The sequence below is a fragment of the Onychostruthus taczanowskii genome, unplaced genomic scaffold (assembly GCF_017590055.1).
Source record: "Onychostruthus taczanowskii isolate IOZ18803 unplaced genomic scaffold, ASM1759005v1 scaffold11, whole genome shotgun sequence".
Taxonomy (NCBI): domain Eukaryota; kingdom Metazoa; phylum Chordata; class Aves; order Passeriformes; family Passeridae; genus Onychostruthus; species Onychostruthus taczanowskii.
Genome location: NW_024497629.1, coordinates 11,795,298 through 11,811,330, shown reverse-complemented (window position 1 = coordinate 11,811,330; position 16,033 = coordinate 11,795,298). Strand labels below are relative to the sequence as shown.

At 40.7% G+C, this 16,033-nt stretch overlaps 1 protein-coding gene across 5 annotated transcripts in view; it reads left to right on the top strand.

Moving 5' to 3' along the window:
- COLEC11 (collectin subfamily member 11) overlaps positions 1–16,033 on the top strand; it is a 37,907-nt gene that overhangs the window by 6,134 nt on the left and 15,740 nt on the right. For all 5 annotated transcript variants that reach the window (XM_041421847.1, XM_041421838.1, XM_041421829.1 and 2 more), the window contains exons 2-3: positions 9,948–10,103; positions 15,883–15,954. In XM_041421847.1, coding sequence (XP_041277781.1) covers positions 9,974–10,103; positions 15,883–15,954 — 202 coding nt within the window. In that variant the 5' untranslated portion in view covers positions 9,948–9,973. The remainder of the gene's footprint in view (positions 1–9,947; positions 10,104–15,882; positions 15,955–16,033) is intronic.

Here is a 16,033-nt window from a genome sequence, read left to right as displayed (position 1 = left end):
TTTACATTGGATCATGACTATGGCCAATGACATAGACTGATTAGTGAAAGTCTGCTGTACCATACTAGTGTAAGAATACTTTGACTTCTGAGAACTTTGTTAATGTCTAGAATTGAGTGTCTGTTTGTGTGCTTCAGCTAAGTCACATCAGACACATAAAAACCTGTTTATTTTCCCATTGCATTTTCCTTCTACAACCATTTCTGTGTCAACCATATATTTTCTATATCTGTTTTGATAAGTTCCCCTTTCTTTTGCCTTCTTTGACTTATCTGTATTTGGAAAGGTGTGTCAGAGCTCTAAGAATAAAAGGACATTGAGTAGTACTTTTGCTATCAAGATCACCTGTCACTTGTCCAGTGAAGACATTATAGAGTCATAGAATGGCCTGAATTTGAAGGGACCTTTACAATTATTTGGTTCCAATCCCCCTGCCATGGACAGGGACATCTTCCACTAGACCGGGTTGCTCAAAGCCTCATCCAGTCTGGCCTTGAACATTTCTGGGGATGGGGCATCCACAACTTCCCTGGGCAGCCTTGTTCCAGTTCCTCACCACTCTCACAGTAAAGACTATCTTCCCAGTATCTAATCTAAAGCTACTTTCAATTTGAACCCATTCATTGTAGTCCTTTCACCATACGCTCTTGTAAAAAGTCTTTCCACATCTTTCTTTTAGACTCCCTTTAGGTACTGGAAGGCTGCAATTAGGTGACTTCAGGAATCCCAAATATCTCAGCTTTTTCTTCTGCTCCATCCCTCTGATCGACTTGGTCTTGTTAAACCTCAGGAGATTCCCATGAGCCACTTCTCCAGCTTGTCCAGGTCCCTCTGGATGGCATCCTGTCCTTCAGAAGTGTCACTGCACCACAGCTTGGTGTCATCTGCAAATTTGCTGAGGGTGCACTCAATCCCTTCATCCATGTTACTAATGATGATATTAATTATGTTGGTTCCAATAGAGACCCCTGAGGGACACCACTTATCACTGATGTCCATCCGGACACTGAGCTGTTGGCTACCACCCTCAAGATATGATTTTCCAGCCACTTTCTTGTCCATCTAACACTCCACCCATCAAATCCATCTCTCTCCAATTTAGAGAGAAGATGTTGTAGGGCACCATGTCAAAGGCTTTACAGAAGAGCAGATAAATGACATCTGTAGCCCTTCCCTTGTCCACTGATGTAGTCAAATGTAGAATTACATGGGATCACGTGCAAAGTGTTAGTTGGTCTCTCAGCCTGAAAGTAAAAATAACCTTTTGTTGGAATAGCATTGACACTGCCCCAGTTCAAATGCAAGATTTTAATCATGAATGCTTATGTACCACAGTGTTTTGTTATATTGAGGACATCACTATAAGAAATATGTCCTTGTCATTTGAGGATAACACTCTTGGATCCTTTCCATAACTCTTGGTGGCTTGCATGTTATTACAAAGTGCGTGATGTTGTTGTGTTTCCTATGTTCTGTATCTTTTGCTGGTTATTATTTTCCATTGCAGCCTAGAATTTTGCCATATCTTTCCTTTAAAAATGTTCCCACTTTCATTATATGCTGGGTTGTTTTTTAGTTTTTGGTGGGGAGTTTTCTGTGGATTTTCTTGTAGGTTTTTTGTTTGTTTTGTTGTTGTTTATTTGTTTAGGTTTGTTGTTTGTTTATTTGTTTGTTTTTCCTGGTAATTTAGTCCCTGGAATTCTTTCACTTATGTATCTTCCTGTTTTCTGTATGCTGCTGGCATGCAATGGCACAGTTTTGTAACACACTGAAGGCCATCTCAGCTGCTGCCAAGGGCATTCCTTTTCTTGGCTGGCATAATTTTTTACAGGAATGATGGCCATGTTATCCTTGCCAGGAACCAAGGAATTAGATCAACTGAAAAACAACATTACAAGCAGAGGAATATCGTACTGCTGGAATAGCAGCCTGTGCTAGCTGGGATCAGCTGGCTGTTGGTGACAGTACAGAGAAGGGGAGGCTAATGTGTGACTGCAGCAGGATGCCAGGCTGCTGTTAACCTCCTGTAGACTGACTTAGCTAATTAGCAGTGGTGTGACACCTCTCACCTAACTTTACATATCTGCAAGGCTGAATTAGTGATATTCAGCAATGCATAGGGACCTCCAGAGTCAATTACCAGTTCTGTTCTGAATTGGGATGAAATGAATCCCTGTCCCAAGGTGCCTTTCTGTGACTTGGCTACACAGTTCAGGATGATTTTCTCAGACCGACCACCTATGCCAGAACAGTTATATCTCCCCCAAGGGTCTGGTTAAAACTAACCTCTGCTAGCTTGAGGTCTGGACCTAAGCAGAGTTGTCCTGATAAATACGCATCTGCTAATGGCAGCTGTGCTTTGTCTTGTGCTTCACTTTTTGAGGTGTAATACTTGAAGCATTGGGAAGAAGTGGGAAGCAGTTCAAGTGGCTTCCCTATATTCTTAGAACCTCCTTTAATTGTAGTTGTCACTTATCTAATGTGTGAGAAAAGGGGGTCAAAAGCTGTTTCTGCTCTTTCTTGTTTTTTCTCCTCAGTGAGGAGTAGGATATTGTGACAACCAAAAGCAAACCTTTTTCCTGTCCCCTTGTCCTCTGGGATGCTGCCATTGCTCCTCTGTCCTTTTTCTGCTATTCTCCTCTGTTCAGACCTCTAATTTTTTCCTTTTGCTGTATGTCTGCTAGTAGTCTATATCCTATGACTTGTCTCTTGTTTTTATTCTTCCTTTAATCTCATAAACTGCTTTTCTTAGATTTTGTCTTCTCTCTGGATATTCCTGACCTGTCCCTGTGTTTATACATGATTAAATTGTGGGACATAAACACAGAAATCAGAAAACTCATTTTACCCAGTTTTAGTCTAGTGTCCTACCTCTAGGCTTGAGCTGGCTTTGTCATCAGGTTTCTTCTCTGCTTCCTTTCATCCTTTAATGTAGCATGCCTGAGTAGTCTAATTTCACTTGTTGTGTCCATCCAATGTGAGCAATTACTCTCTTGGGGAACTGGAGCAGTGTGCTTCAATCCTTTTAAGTTAAGGATCTTCCATAGTCGTTACTTCACACCCTTTAAATCAATACTTGAATGGCATTTCTGCTGTGCAAAAGGCAGGTGCCACTGCTGGCATGGCTGGGAGGACTGGATGGGGCCTTGACAGACTTTCCGTCTCTTCTCTACACCTCCCAGAATGGAACTGCAGGACTGGGATAACCCCCTCCCAGGGTGGGTTTGCCTTTTGAGCTTGTCCAGTGCCCTCAAGAAGACAATGGTCAGGCCCACCTAGGAAAAGTTCCAAGCACCTCAAGAGTGAGAACATATTGCAAGTGTAAGTTGAGTGAGCATAATATTGCACAGATATCCCAACTTCTGCAGCTATTCCTAAGCCTCTGTGGATGGGAAGGGCTGAAAAGGAATGCCATAAGGCTTCATAAATAAAATTTCAAATGCATGCGTTCATATTATGTATTTATTTATGTACAGAAATGTTCCCTGCAGCATTCTCCTCATCATTCACCGATTCACCAAGGTGAATCCTTGGTTTTTTATTTCCTACAGATAGCTGTATGGGGATAGTATGACGTTCTCATGTAAATGCTTTATAGGAGTAGGAATGAACTGAGACATTTTAGACCCCTGTTTTAGAAGAACTGATAGTCAAATTAGAATCCTGTACACTAGTTTGGTTGTTTGTGGTTGAGAATACAAAAAACTTGATCTGACATATAACATTGATGGCACCCAAAATCACAAAATATTTTTTTAAAATATAGTTGAAGGCAGAAGAGATCTTGTAATCTAGTAGAGACTTTGACTGAACCATTGCATGAGAAATTTTGTTTAGTATTTCTAGTTGTCTCTGACCACTAATTTACATTAAAATGTACGTGAATGTTATTTTCTACAAAAAAATCCATAGATTGTCTAAAAATCCATAGAGAACTATTGTGAAAAATTTGGCACTCAGCTCTAGTTAGAAGTTTTGAAAACTTGCCTCCTTCTGCCACTACTTCATCTCACTCTTGCTGAAGCCTTGTTTTTACACTTTCAGTTCAGATGACAGTAAGTTAATTCTAACATGAACTCATTGACTTCAGCAGAACAACATCAGGATGAAATTTGTTCCAATTTTTAAAAGACATTCTTCTTGACAAAAAATGCGACTACTATACCTACAACTGGGCATCTATGTTGACAAACCAATCATACCTTACATCACTAATTTAATGGCCACAAACATTGTCTGAGGAAATGGCTCTATTGTGCCAGTATTAAGTGTACTTTGGGGAGTAACCAAGGACTTAGTATCAGTTTGCTTTTTAGGTAATGCTATCTTCCCATCATCTTAGACTCACTCTTTTGTCCTCTGCAGCAAACCTCACTGTTCTTGAGCATCATCAGGAGCTAAAATGTGTTATGTCTCTGCTTTATGCTACTCCATGGTCCATAGATTTCACAGAGGCTTGGTAACCACAGCAGTTATGGTCCTCATTTTTGCAATTCTACAGTATTAATATTTAGGGATTTTTTCAGTCTTTCAAGTCCATTGCTTTAACCTTTAAATCAACATGTAGGATTTAACTTGAGAGCATTGCAATGTTATGATAATGATCATCCAATGTTTAAGCAGCTTTGTAATTGATTCTGATTTTTATAGTCTAGCTAAATGGCAAGTGTTTGATTACCCAAGGTAATGTGCAAGGGAACAGAGAGGACAAATGAGAAAATGCTTAGATAAAGTAAAAGCATAGCTACACAAAACATCTGTAGGTTAGGAAGATTAGTAAGGCTGTAATGGAGAAAGATGAGGTCAGTGACACAGGTTTCATCTCCAATGTGAAAGGCTTCTTCCCCAGGGAATGATCCACATCCCTTGGGCCAAGGGGTGAAATGCAGCTTGTGTCAACAGTGCTGGAGGCTTGTTCCTTTTGCTTCCCCCTGGTCTGAGGTGGGCACTGGTGGTAGCCCTGGGATTTAATTTTTTTTCGTCTCTTTTCTCCTTTCAAGATGTTTGCAATAGCATGAGGACTGTGTCACACCCTGCTATTTTGTGGGCATGTGTTACATCTCCTAGAATTCAGCTTAGGGCCTGCAGGTGGCTTGAAGATACATGAGCTGCCAGAGAGTTCTGCCAGGGAAGTGTTGAGATGTGGATGATGAGGACTTGAAAAGTCAGGGAGTGAAAACTGTTGAAAGTTATTGCCATGTCTGTAGTGCTGACTCAAACCAGCTTGGGAAAGTCACTCACCAAATGTGGCTGTGGCTCTGCAGATTTGTGTGTCTGTACCAGAAATATACTCAATTCAGAATATAATTCAGCTCAGATACCTGAGAATGAAGTATAATTTTAAGAATAATAGAAAAAAAAACCCAAAAACATAGTGTGAAAACTACTCAGTGAAATAAAGCCAGTTCAAAGATGAGTCCTATAGGATTATACAGAGGATTACAGTTACTCTGTAGCTATTGGCTGGCTGAGCATTAATGCCAGCAAGCATCACTTGTCTTCTGCATGTTTCATCCAGTTAGTTTCAGCTTGGCAGATCATCTGTGTTGTTTCTTCTAAGTCCAAAATAATGGCATAGAATTAGCCACTGGCACTTTTGGAGCCACTGGTAGATACAGGGACTTCATGCATGAAGCATTATCTGGCTCAAGTGATCTCCAAGCTTTCCATCTCCCCAGAGCTGGGGGGAAGTGTGGGAACTCAATGAGTGCCAGCTGGCCTGGCTGGTCCTGCAGTGGTTTTGAGCGAGCCTGTGGGGCCTTTGGGATTCTCCAAGGACCTCTCAAGGACTTGTCATTTGAAGCTTGGCTTGAGAAACCTCTTCTCTTTTGGTGACTGAGGCAGATTTCCTAAAGCTGAGAAGTCTCAAAAGTTGTTTTGAAATTATTGTCCTGGTTACATTGATATGTTTTCATTTCTGATTGAAATCGAGGCACTTTATTGATTTTTATTTTTTAAGTGCTGACTCTTTCTTCTCCTATTTTTTTCCAATACATTCAGCTTTCACTAATTTAATGACCACTGTTAATGGCCATAAATTTGACTTTGACCCCTGCATAGGCAGTGAGAAAATATTCATACTTTTGTAAGTGCTGAACATGTCTAGGTTTCATCTCTGGCATTGATTTTACCAGTGCTGCAGATACTCCAAATACTAGGGCCAAACCACTGTTTGAAAAAAAAACAAACCTGGTCCTTTATCTGAGGACTAGTTTTAGTGAGATTTAGTTTTCTTAAATGACTTTATGCATCTAGGTCTGAAAGGGCATAAAAATAGGTCAGAAAGGTAAGAAATCTTCTAGGATTTTAAAGTGAAAGTGTCTGCTGTAGCACATACCTGGAGATCAAACTGTTATTTCAATCACAGAAAGAAATTTTAGCTGCAGAGGGTTTCTTTTGAAAGAAGGCAGAGATGGAGAAAGTGATACACAAAGTGCTTTTGTCTTGATTCTACTATTAATGTGTCTCTTTACTGCAACCACAGACTTTAGAGAGTTTTTGATATGCAACCTCCTCAGAGATTCCTTCTGTTAGTGGCTCTTCTCAGACCAAGGTAATTTCTCCGAGTATTCTTATGCATTTGGGTGTTGTTACCTGAATGACGCTAAAAAATCTTCTTTTTCTAGAACAAGTCCATTTCCTCTGTGAGTTAATATGTGGTAGGGTGGGGTTGTATCACCTCTGTTTCTGAGACGTGTAAGCTCAGCAGCAGACAGCAGGGAATGTGCTGAAGCTTTGTTGGAGATTTTGTTTTCCCCAGAAAATCCTTCATATGTGGCTGCTGAGCAGAGCCAAGAAGCAGCCTTGACAGTTCTCTGCTGCTTGATGTCTGTCTCGTCTCTGAGCTGTGTAGGAGTTTGCAAAGGCAGATTAATATTTAACATACCTGGAGCCTTTGATCTTTCAGTTGGAGTCTGGATACATCTGCATCCTCATAAAATGCAGATAGGAAATGACGTTGTCTTTTATTCACTAATGCAGAGGCAGAAGCACCACTGTAATTTCAATTTCTTCTTCCATCTCAGGCTGTTTCATTCCACTCTCCAATTTGTCCGTCAAGAATCCTTATCACCAGTTTCATGTTGAAACTGTCTAATTTCCAGGCTTTCAGCTGGGTATCTGAACCACTTGACTTGAAATCCTCTTTGTCTGATATTCTGAATCCTGAAATGTTCCCATTACATAAAAAAAGGTGGGATATCCTGCCTAGGATGTCCTGCAGGCTGGTGACCAGGTGTTCTCCTGGAAAAGGATTGTTTTGTCTAACTATCTTGTGAAGTGAACTTACTAACACTTCATATGAAGTTCAGAGTCTCACACCAAGGCAGCACAGAATCTGAAAAAATATGAAAGCTAAAGCCTAAGGCGTCATCCAGGCTGAACAGCTGCAATTCTCTCAGCCTGTTTTTGTAGGAGAGGTGGTCCAGCCCTCTGATCATCTTTGTGTCCCTCCTGTGGACACATTCTAACAGATCCATGCATGGCTTTATGGTGTACCTTCTCCCCTAGCTCCTGTTCCTCATCCTTGAGTGGCAAAAGTCAATTTTTCCCTGTACTCTTGAGAAGCCTCAAGTGACAATTGCTGCAATTGTGACAAAACTTACCATGGCCTAAATATTTGAGCAGCAGTTCCACACTCTCCTAGGCATTCTTTCTGGTTGGCAAAGCTTGTCTATAAACTAGCTTATGCCTGACCTGTTATAGGACTGCATGGCAGGTTGTGGAAATCCTCAGATAGTCCCTGTTCCTCCCTTGCCCCATGGGAAAATTACCTAGAATTACCTTTTCCCCAGGGTTTCCTGCCCTACTGTAGCTCATTAGACTGTGACTGTATCGAGATCTCTGGACCCAAGAGCTCTTCCCAGCTCTAAGCATAGATATCATCTTGTAAGGTGTGGTCCTCCAGCTGCAGGTCTCTCTCCTTTGGAAAGAAACCTGGGGAAAAGATTTGGGTCTAAAGGCGCTCATAGCATATACAAGTTTTTGCACCAGAGCTGGATGATCAGTAAGAACTTAGGGGTGTATTGTGGCATCCCCCTGTCCCACAATGTGGATGTAGCAACAGATGGTGTAGCAAGTGGGTTGTGAGGCACAGAAACCTGGCCTGTAACTCATGCAATGCCCTCCATACATGAAGAAGGAGACAAAGTCTGCTCCCATCAGATTCCCTTACTATGGTCTCCTAGGGGAAGCACAAACTGGGCAGTAATTCAGAGGGACAGTTTATTCCCCCATCTCCAAAATCATCTACTTGGCCTTGCTGCTAAGACGTCTGTTATGCCAGTTAATACCTTCAGGCCATCCCAAAGATAACAGTTCCACTCTCCTAGATCCCCAACATATTGAGGCATACAGACCCACATTCTAGGTCCCATACCTGTGTCTAATCCTACTTGGCTTATTTTTGAAGGGGTTCAGGGAGTGGAAATTAATATAGCCCCGTCTTCTTTCTCTAGATGTAAAATGCATATGCCCTTATGGTGGCTATAAAAGATGATAAAAAACCTGTTATGACTTTCAGCTTATTTGTGTGCTACTGAGCTCTGGTTAAGGACAGACTGGAAAAATGTATCAGAAATACATAAATAACACTTTTGTCAAAGTATTTTTACAGGCCTCCTAAATACTGGCTTTTTACACTCCTTTCACACAAACTCAATTTCTGTTTGGTTGTTTTCTGGGACATCTCTTCACAGCATAATTTCAGGCAAGCTATTTCACTTGTCAGCTTAGACTAGGATATGTTTCAAAGGTGATTCTCTTCAGGAGTTATTGAATACTCTGATTCAACTTTATTGAATGATACAGTGAAATATTACCTGCCTTCCACCCTCAATGACTTATATGAGGGCTATTGTATCAGACAATTTGCCTGAGCACAACTCCAGTGCTCAGGAAGATGGGGAGTGAATTTTCAGGCCTTTGAGTTGGTCTCATCTGTTACTGAATTGCCTCTTTAGAGCAGTATCCACTCTAAGTGGGAACTTAGTACTGCCAACCTTCAGGCCAAGAAGGCCAAAGACATCCTGCCCTTTATCAGCAATGGTGTGGACAGCAGGACCAGGGCAGTGATTTTCCCCTGTACTTGGCACTAGTGAGTTTACACTTCAAATTCTGTGTTCAGTTCTGGGCCCCTCACTGCAAGAAGGACATAGAGGTGCTGGAGTATGTCCAGAGATGGGCAACAGAGCTGGTGAAGGGACTAGAGCACAAGTCCTGTGAGGTTTAGCTGGGAGAAAAGGAGGTGCAGGGGAGACCTCATTGCTCTTTACAATTACTTGGGAGGAGGTTGTAGCCAGGGTGGAGATGGTCTTTTTTCCCAGGTTACAAGAAATAGGACAAGAGGAAATGGCCTCAAGTTGTGCAAGAGGGAGTTTAGATTGTATATTAGGAAAAAATGACTTCATGGAAAGGGTTGTCAAGCACTGGAATAGGCTGCCCAGGGAAGTGGTTGAGTCACCATCCCTGGACATATTTCAAAGACATGTAGATGTGGCACTTGGGGACATGGCTTAGTGGCAGACTTGGAATCCTGGGTTAATGGTTGGCTGATGATCTTAGAGATCTCTTCCATCCTAAGAAATTCTGTGATTCTCAGCCTACATGCTGCATTGTCTCCTTTCACCTTTCCAGATAGCTGCCTCCAATGAGAAATCATGCACACAGAATTGCCTATGATTAGCATTGTTTAATCTCCTTCTTGTTTAATTAAATTTCTCCTGAGCTTTGTCCCATCCAATCTAACAGGAAAAAAACCTGCCAAATGTGCTGCTGCATGTGTGTCTGAGGAACAAATAACCTGCTTGCAGGAGCTGCACATGTGCTTCTCATGCTGTGTGGGTTACGGCACACAAATAAATATTGTTTGTAGTGGGATGCTGCATGTGTTTAGAAACTGTTGAAAGCTTTTGGAATTCTTATAACTGTTTATTCATTCTTTTGTTCAGGAGTCAGTGACCTGTAAGTGCTCATTATGAAGAGAGATCTGGTTTTCTTGGTGACTCTAATTAGCCTTGCCTTCCTGTCACTGCTAAGATCTGGATATCCTCAACACATTGCAGAGGAGTCCTGCTCTGTTCAGATTCTTGTTCCAGGCCTCAAAGGTAATGTGGAAGCCTACTCCATTATTCAAATATTAATATTGTTGTTCTAACAGGCTCATTTGCATAACTGACAGTTTTAACTGAGACAAAGAAGTTGTCCTCTCAGTTGTCCTCTTATTTGCCCCTGTTTGTAGCCTCCTTAAAAATGGAGTTTTAAGGTCCATAAGGTGAAATTAAATAATTCAGAGAATGGATGCCAGTTTCCCAGATTTGCTCATGATCACTAGTGCTTGTTACTCTTACACATTGCCTAGATGCTCTGTGTTTATACTGAGCAGTGGTACACATACCCAAAAACTGTAAAATCAGGCCCTACTTTATACCTGGAAAGGTTTTCATTTCCATTTTGCAATGTAATAGGAATTATTTTGTGTTTTCTTGTCTTTTGTTTGTCTTCTTTTCATTTTTTAAAAGCTCAAATACCTCTTAGAAGAAAGCAAATATTAGTTAGGTTTTTGGCATTTCTATAGGGTTTTTTTTTTTAAGGCAACATTTTTAAAGAATATGCCCCCAAACTCTTGCCCAAAGAAGGTGGTATAATAAATTATTGATCTTTTAATAAGGAAAAATATATCTTGCATAAAAAATCAACCATTGGGAAGAATTAGCATTTTAAAGCAACAGCATCCATTATGGTTATTGAAATCCCAGCCCTGTTTAGTCAATAGCAATAATTCCCCTTGTGGAGGCTTTGACATTTCTGTTGAAATACAACACTTTTGAACACGGGGAAATACTTTTTAACTAAGGACAAAAAAAACCCCATGAAAACCACCAGTTTATCATCAACACTAAAAAAAAAAAAAAAAAAAAGCAACCCCAGGATTGTGTAAGAACTACACAACAAACCTTTCAATTTTTCTTGTAATTATGCCTTGTAGTGTCACAAAACCCACCTAACCACAATTGCTGCCATTAATCTTATCTGTACAAATCTGGGCTTTCCCGAGTTGCCTGAGAGCCACAGTGTGGACTGCAGGCCTTGCCTGTTCTGGTTAAGGGTGAAGCTCAGCTCTGTTCTGCAGTTGTTCACACAGCTAAACTGAGAGCCCAGCTTGGCTCGGGGTTTGACTGGGGTGTAAACTACCCTCTCCAGTCATTGCCCAATTTGTGTGTGGCCGCCCTCTGCTTGAGGCAAGACAGCTGGGCTGCAGGGATGCAGGCTGTGCTTAGCCAATTTGCTTTAAGAATATGTTTATTTCTTAATATTTGTTATTGCTTTGTCTATTATTGTTATTATTATAGATGCAGCTTTGGATGCCTGAACTCAACCAAAATCTATTCTTTACTTTTACTTTACCATTTACTTCAATAAATGGCTTTTGATCTCAATAATGTGTAGACTTTCTGCAGATTTTCTAGTTAGAGAGAACAACACTATATCCAGGCCTTCTGAAGCTTAACTAAGGCTTTTGAGTAAAGTAGTTTAATTTGTTTGGTATATTTACTGTGTAAAAGGCATAGGATAGTGCTCTTATTGTGACTTACAGAGGAGAACACAACCAAGTTAAATATATGTTGTCCAAATTTGCTTGAAAGATCAGTCAAAGGGTCAGATTTCACAGCCCTAAGCTTTGAAAATATTTTTCATATCAAAAAACTTGACAGGATGAGTTTTGTGACTTCTTTGCATTGATTTTCTTATTTTTGTAATCAGTCAAAATTAGCACCTATGATTACCATTGTAATGCAAGATTTATTATTATTACTACTACTATTATTATTAATTATTATTATTATTATTATTATTATTATTATGGGCAGCAGAGGTTTTTAAAGTGTGTAAACTGTGCAGGATCCTTTGGCAGATGACAATTCTGAGCCTGGAAACCAGAGAGAGGCCTGAAAGCCACTGTGTGTTAATGGCTTCACTCTGTTTCACAAGATATAACCTTGCAAAATTGAGAGACTGATGTACAAATTCAGTGAAGGACACAATGGCCTGATACAGACCTAGTTAATGTGAAATCCATAAGAAGCTTTCAATGCTCCAACCATGCTGTCAGGGGCACTGGCTCAGAGAGGTGGTGATGAGGCACTGCTGTCCCCCACTGGCACAACTCCAACCCATTTCACTGGCCAAGGCTTCCTTTAAACTGAGCACACGTGTGGCCACATGCCCAAATTTCAGCTGCCATGCAGCAGGATTTGCTCACTGGAACTTTTGGATCTCCACCATCTCCTCCTTCTTCCCTGGGCCGCCAGCAACATCTCCAGTGGTGGAGAAATAGAGTGCCACACTGCTCCTGGGCATGGCTCTGTCAGAATCTGGGAAGAAACAGGTACAGGGAAAAAATGAGAGAAATTAGGGAGACCATGGGATATGTGAATGGCAGAGGATAGACACTTAGGAGGTGGTGCAAAAAGTGGAGCCCAAATGGGGTGATGAAGCAGAAAATCATCAGGGAAAAGTACACAGAAGCAGGGGAGTGTAAAGAAGGAATTTTAGAAGAACACAAAGAGATAATAGGGGAAAAACAAAGGAAGAGGAGCTCAAGAATCAGACCGAGTGGAGAGACTGGAAACTAAATAAATGCAAAATGACTCAAAATCAGCTAAGATCCCACAGAGCAGAAGAGAAAGGGCATGAGATGAGAATGGAGGTGGAAATAGATGAGGAAGAAAGCTGCTGAAGACACCAAGAATAGCAAAAACACAAATGAGATTAAAGTCAGCAGTTTAGGTCTTAGGGACAGGTTTTGGTGGTTTGTGGTTTGGTGACTTTTAGTTTGGTTGTTTTTTTTTGTTTTTTTTTTTTTGTTTTGGGTTTTTTTTTTTGGTTTTGGTTTTTTTTGTTGTTTTTTTGGTTTTTTGTTTTTTTTGGTTTTTTTTGTGTTTTTTTTTTGTTTGTTTGGTTTGGTTTTGAGTTTTTTTGTATGTTTGGGGTGTTTTTATTTTGGCTTGATTTTTTGGTGGATTTTTTTGCTTTGTTTTTTGTAGTAATTTTGGTGGGGTTTTTTTAGGGGAGCATGTTTTGGTGGGTTAGTTATTTTTTTAACTCAAGAGTACAAAGGAGTAAGATGAAAAGTGTTAGGGGAAAAAAACATAGCTGTGAGAATGCAGACAGCAGACTGAACCATGTTTTAGAAAGCCAGCAATATTAACAATAAGAAAAGTGTGCTGTGTGTGAAAAAGCAATGGATGATGAAGCCTCACTACACAGCTCACTCATATTCTTCCTAAAGTCCAGTTTCTTTTGCTAGGCACATGAAATTGAAGTTACTACTATTGTGGAGAAAAAAAAATAACACAGAACAGTCCTTCAAAGCTTAAATTCTCAGCTTGCCATCTTGTTTTGTCTCCCTTCTAGAGTCCAAAGCAGGAGTTGTCTTAATAGTCTCAATGATGTTCAATACTTAAAAAATTAATGCTACATTAAAAAACCCATTTTTTTTACACCCACACTTGATGCATCTACTCACATGGGGAATATGAGTAATGGAAAGAAGTTATCACCAGACAGGAATGCTTAATAGCTCACATAGTTTGGCAGGGCTAAATTTCTTTCAGGAGTATGGGGCATCTCAGCACTGTGGAGCACTAGTAACTACATCTCGCCCTGACTCTGCTGCAGAGACAATGCTGCTGTGTGCTGACAAAGAAAGTGCTGCTTCCTGCAGTGGGTCTGGAGCAAATATCCAGGGAGGGATGGAGAGGAGACTGAGCCAGAGGTGCAAGTGCTAAGGGACTGTGGCTGGTGGGAGAGGGCACAACAGATCAGTCAGGTAGGGTCCATAATGCACAGATCCCTCCTCCTGCTCTGAAGGGACCTGGGTGTAGATCAAGGGACTGGGGACCAGAAAGGAGGCACAGGGGCATCTTTCTTTATTTCACAAATCAAGAAGTTAAACATTATTGGTTTTTGGTGAAAAATTAAATTGATTTAAATGTCTTGGCAGAAAACTGTTTTGTTGCCCATGATACCTGCACAGGCTTTACTTCCTCAGTTTTCACAATGCTCAGGGTACAAACAGCAAGAACAGGGACTTACACAAGGCTAAGCTGTGCTGTACCACTGGTCAGTCCCTCTTGGCCAAGGTCTTGCTCCTCAAAACAGCTGATACAAAAAAAATGTTGACTGGTCTGTAGCTGGGCCTGTAATGGAGTAATCTCCTCCTGGAGAAAGTTTTTAAAACACCCACACTAAGGAATGCGGTGTCATCGTATTATAAGAATAAATGCAGGCAAGTGTAATGGCCTGGAGCAAGAGTGATCTATTTTATTGATCCCTAATGCACAGCTTTCACTCTGAAGAACGTGTAAAGCAATAGGCTGTAATAGCCTCCTCTCAGCCTCCAGAGAGCAAGGAAAAGTCATTGTCAGGATTTATCTTTGGGAAGCAAAGAACTCATAACCAGCCCTGAGGGGTGAAAGGCAATCATACAAAGCCTATTGGTTACTTGATAATAAAAATGTGACGTTCCCAAATGTGCCAAATTATAGCCTGTTTCATACTAACAATATTATTCACTGGGGGTTATGTGAAATTTGTCCTCATTAAGGTCAGAAAATGGCCTATTTTTGCATGTCTGAAGGCAGGGAAGATGGTCTGGAGCAGCCTGAAGAATGAAAATATAACAGATGGAGGGCTGAGCTCTGCTCACAGCCACCTAGGTCTACAATAAAGAGAGAGATGAAAAGTGAATGGGAGGCTGCATATTTGAAATGTGCCATGGTGTGACAGGTTTTTACATGTCATCTCTGTGACTCCTCTCTGAACCACAGCTGCCAGCTATGCCAGAGATCTGGGCTTGTGGGGTGCATGACAACCATTGACTTTCCTGCTGTGGTGCTTCCATCAGCTTCCTGGAGAGCAGCTAAAGCTCACTCTCCTCCAAAGAAAAACAGTATTGGGATATCATAAGTTCTGTGCTAACTCTGGATCTTACATACCAGCACTTCATTTTCTGTGGAAGTCATAGGCCTTTCTTCTCCTTCCTCATATAAATCTAGTTTTGTCAAGGTGGCTGTATAAATAATTCTTTAACCTTCTGTTTGTCAGATATTTTAATTTTGTCATGGCAGACTACAGTCGTAGTGTAGCTGTAGTGGGCAAAACAAGCTAAGCATCCCCAAATTTTAATGAAAGGCACCAGGGAGGCAAACACCTTTTACAGAAAGTGATGTTCAAATATGCTGAATATAATGATGTACCACAAGCTTTGTGCATGTAAATACACTACATAGTGGTTCACACCTCAGAGATTTAAAAGCACAGTATTTAACTGAGGCTACAAAGTAGAGAGTTAATGCTTTCATGCTTAAAATTGGTCCTCTAATGATGGATGTGGGAGTGCCTTCTTATAGGTCTCTATAAGAAGAGGATGCTCATAAAAAATGGCTTTTTTTTTTTTTTTTTTTTAATTTGAGGTCACAGTTAAGCCATTTTCACTTGAGACTTAAGCATGTCCTTAGCAGAGGATTGGAAAGAGTTTGGTGAACACAGACGTTTATGTGCTAAGTTGGGGACTGATACTGAAGCTTCTGCTTAAGTGAATTGTGCTGTTGGCTTTTTGAAGGTCAGTGATATAAGTAACATCCACAAAACTAGACCTGTTGTATGTTGTATGAGACTTCAGTAATGTATTGACAGGATTTTCCAGTGTCTGCATCAATTGATGAAAAATCTATTTTCTGTCCATCAGGTAAAGCTGTTAAATCAGATCACATCTGCTTCTATTTTTTTCACTGGAGAGAATGGCATTCTTGTCACAGCTGCTAACAGAAAACAGTCCTGGTTTAATATGATTCTTCTTTTTGTTTACTTTTGTATCAACAGGGGAGGCTGGAGAAAAGGGGGAGAAAGGCGCTCCAGGTCGTCCGGGCAGAGTTGGACCTCCAGGAGAAAAAGGTAACTTTGATAAAGAAGATATTTTGGAAGTCATTCCTGAGAAAATGCTGTGCTTTCTTGTGAGGATGGGGGTCATTGT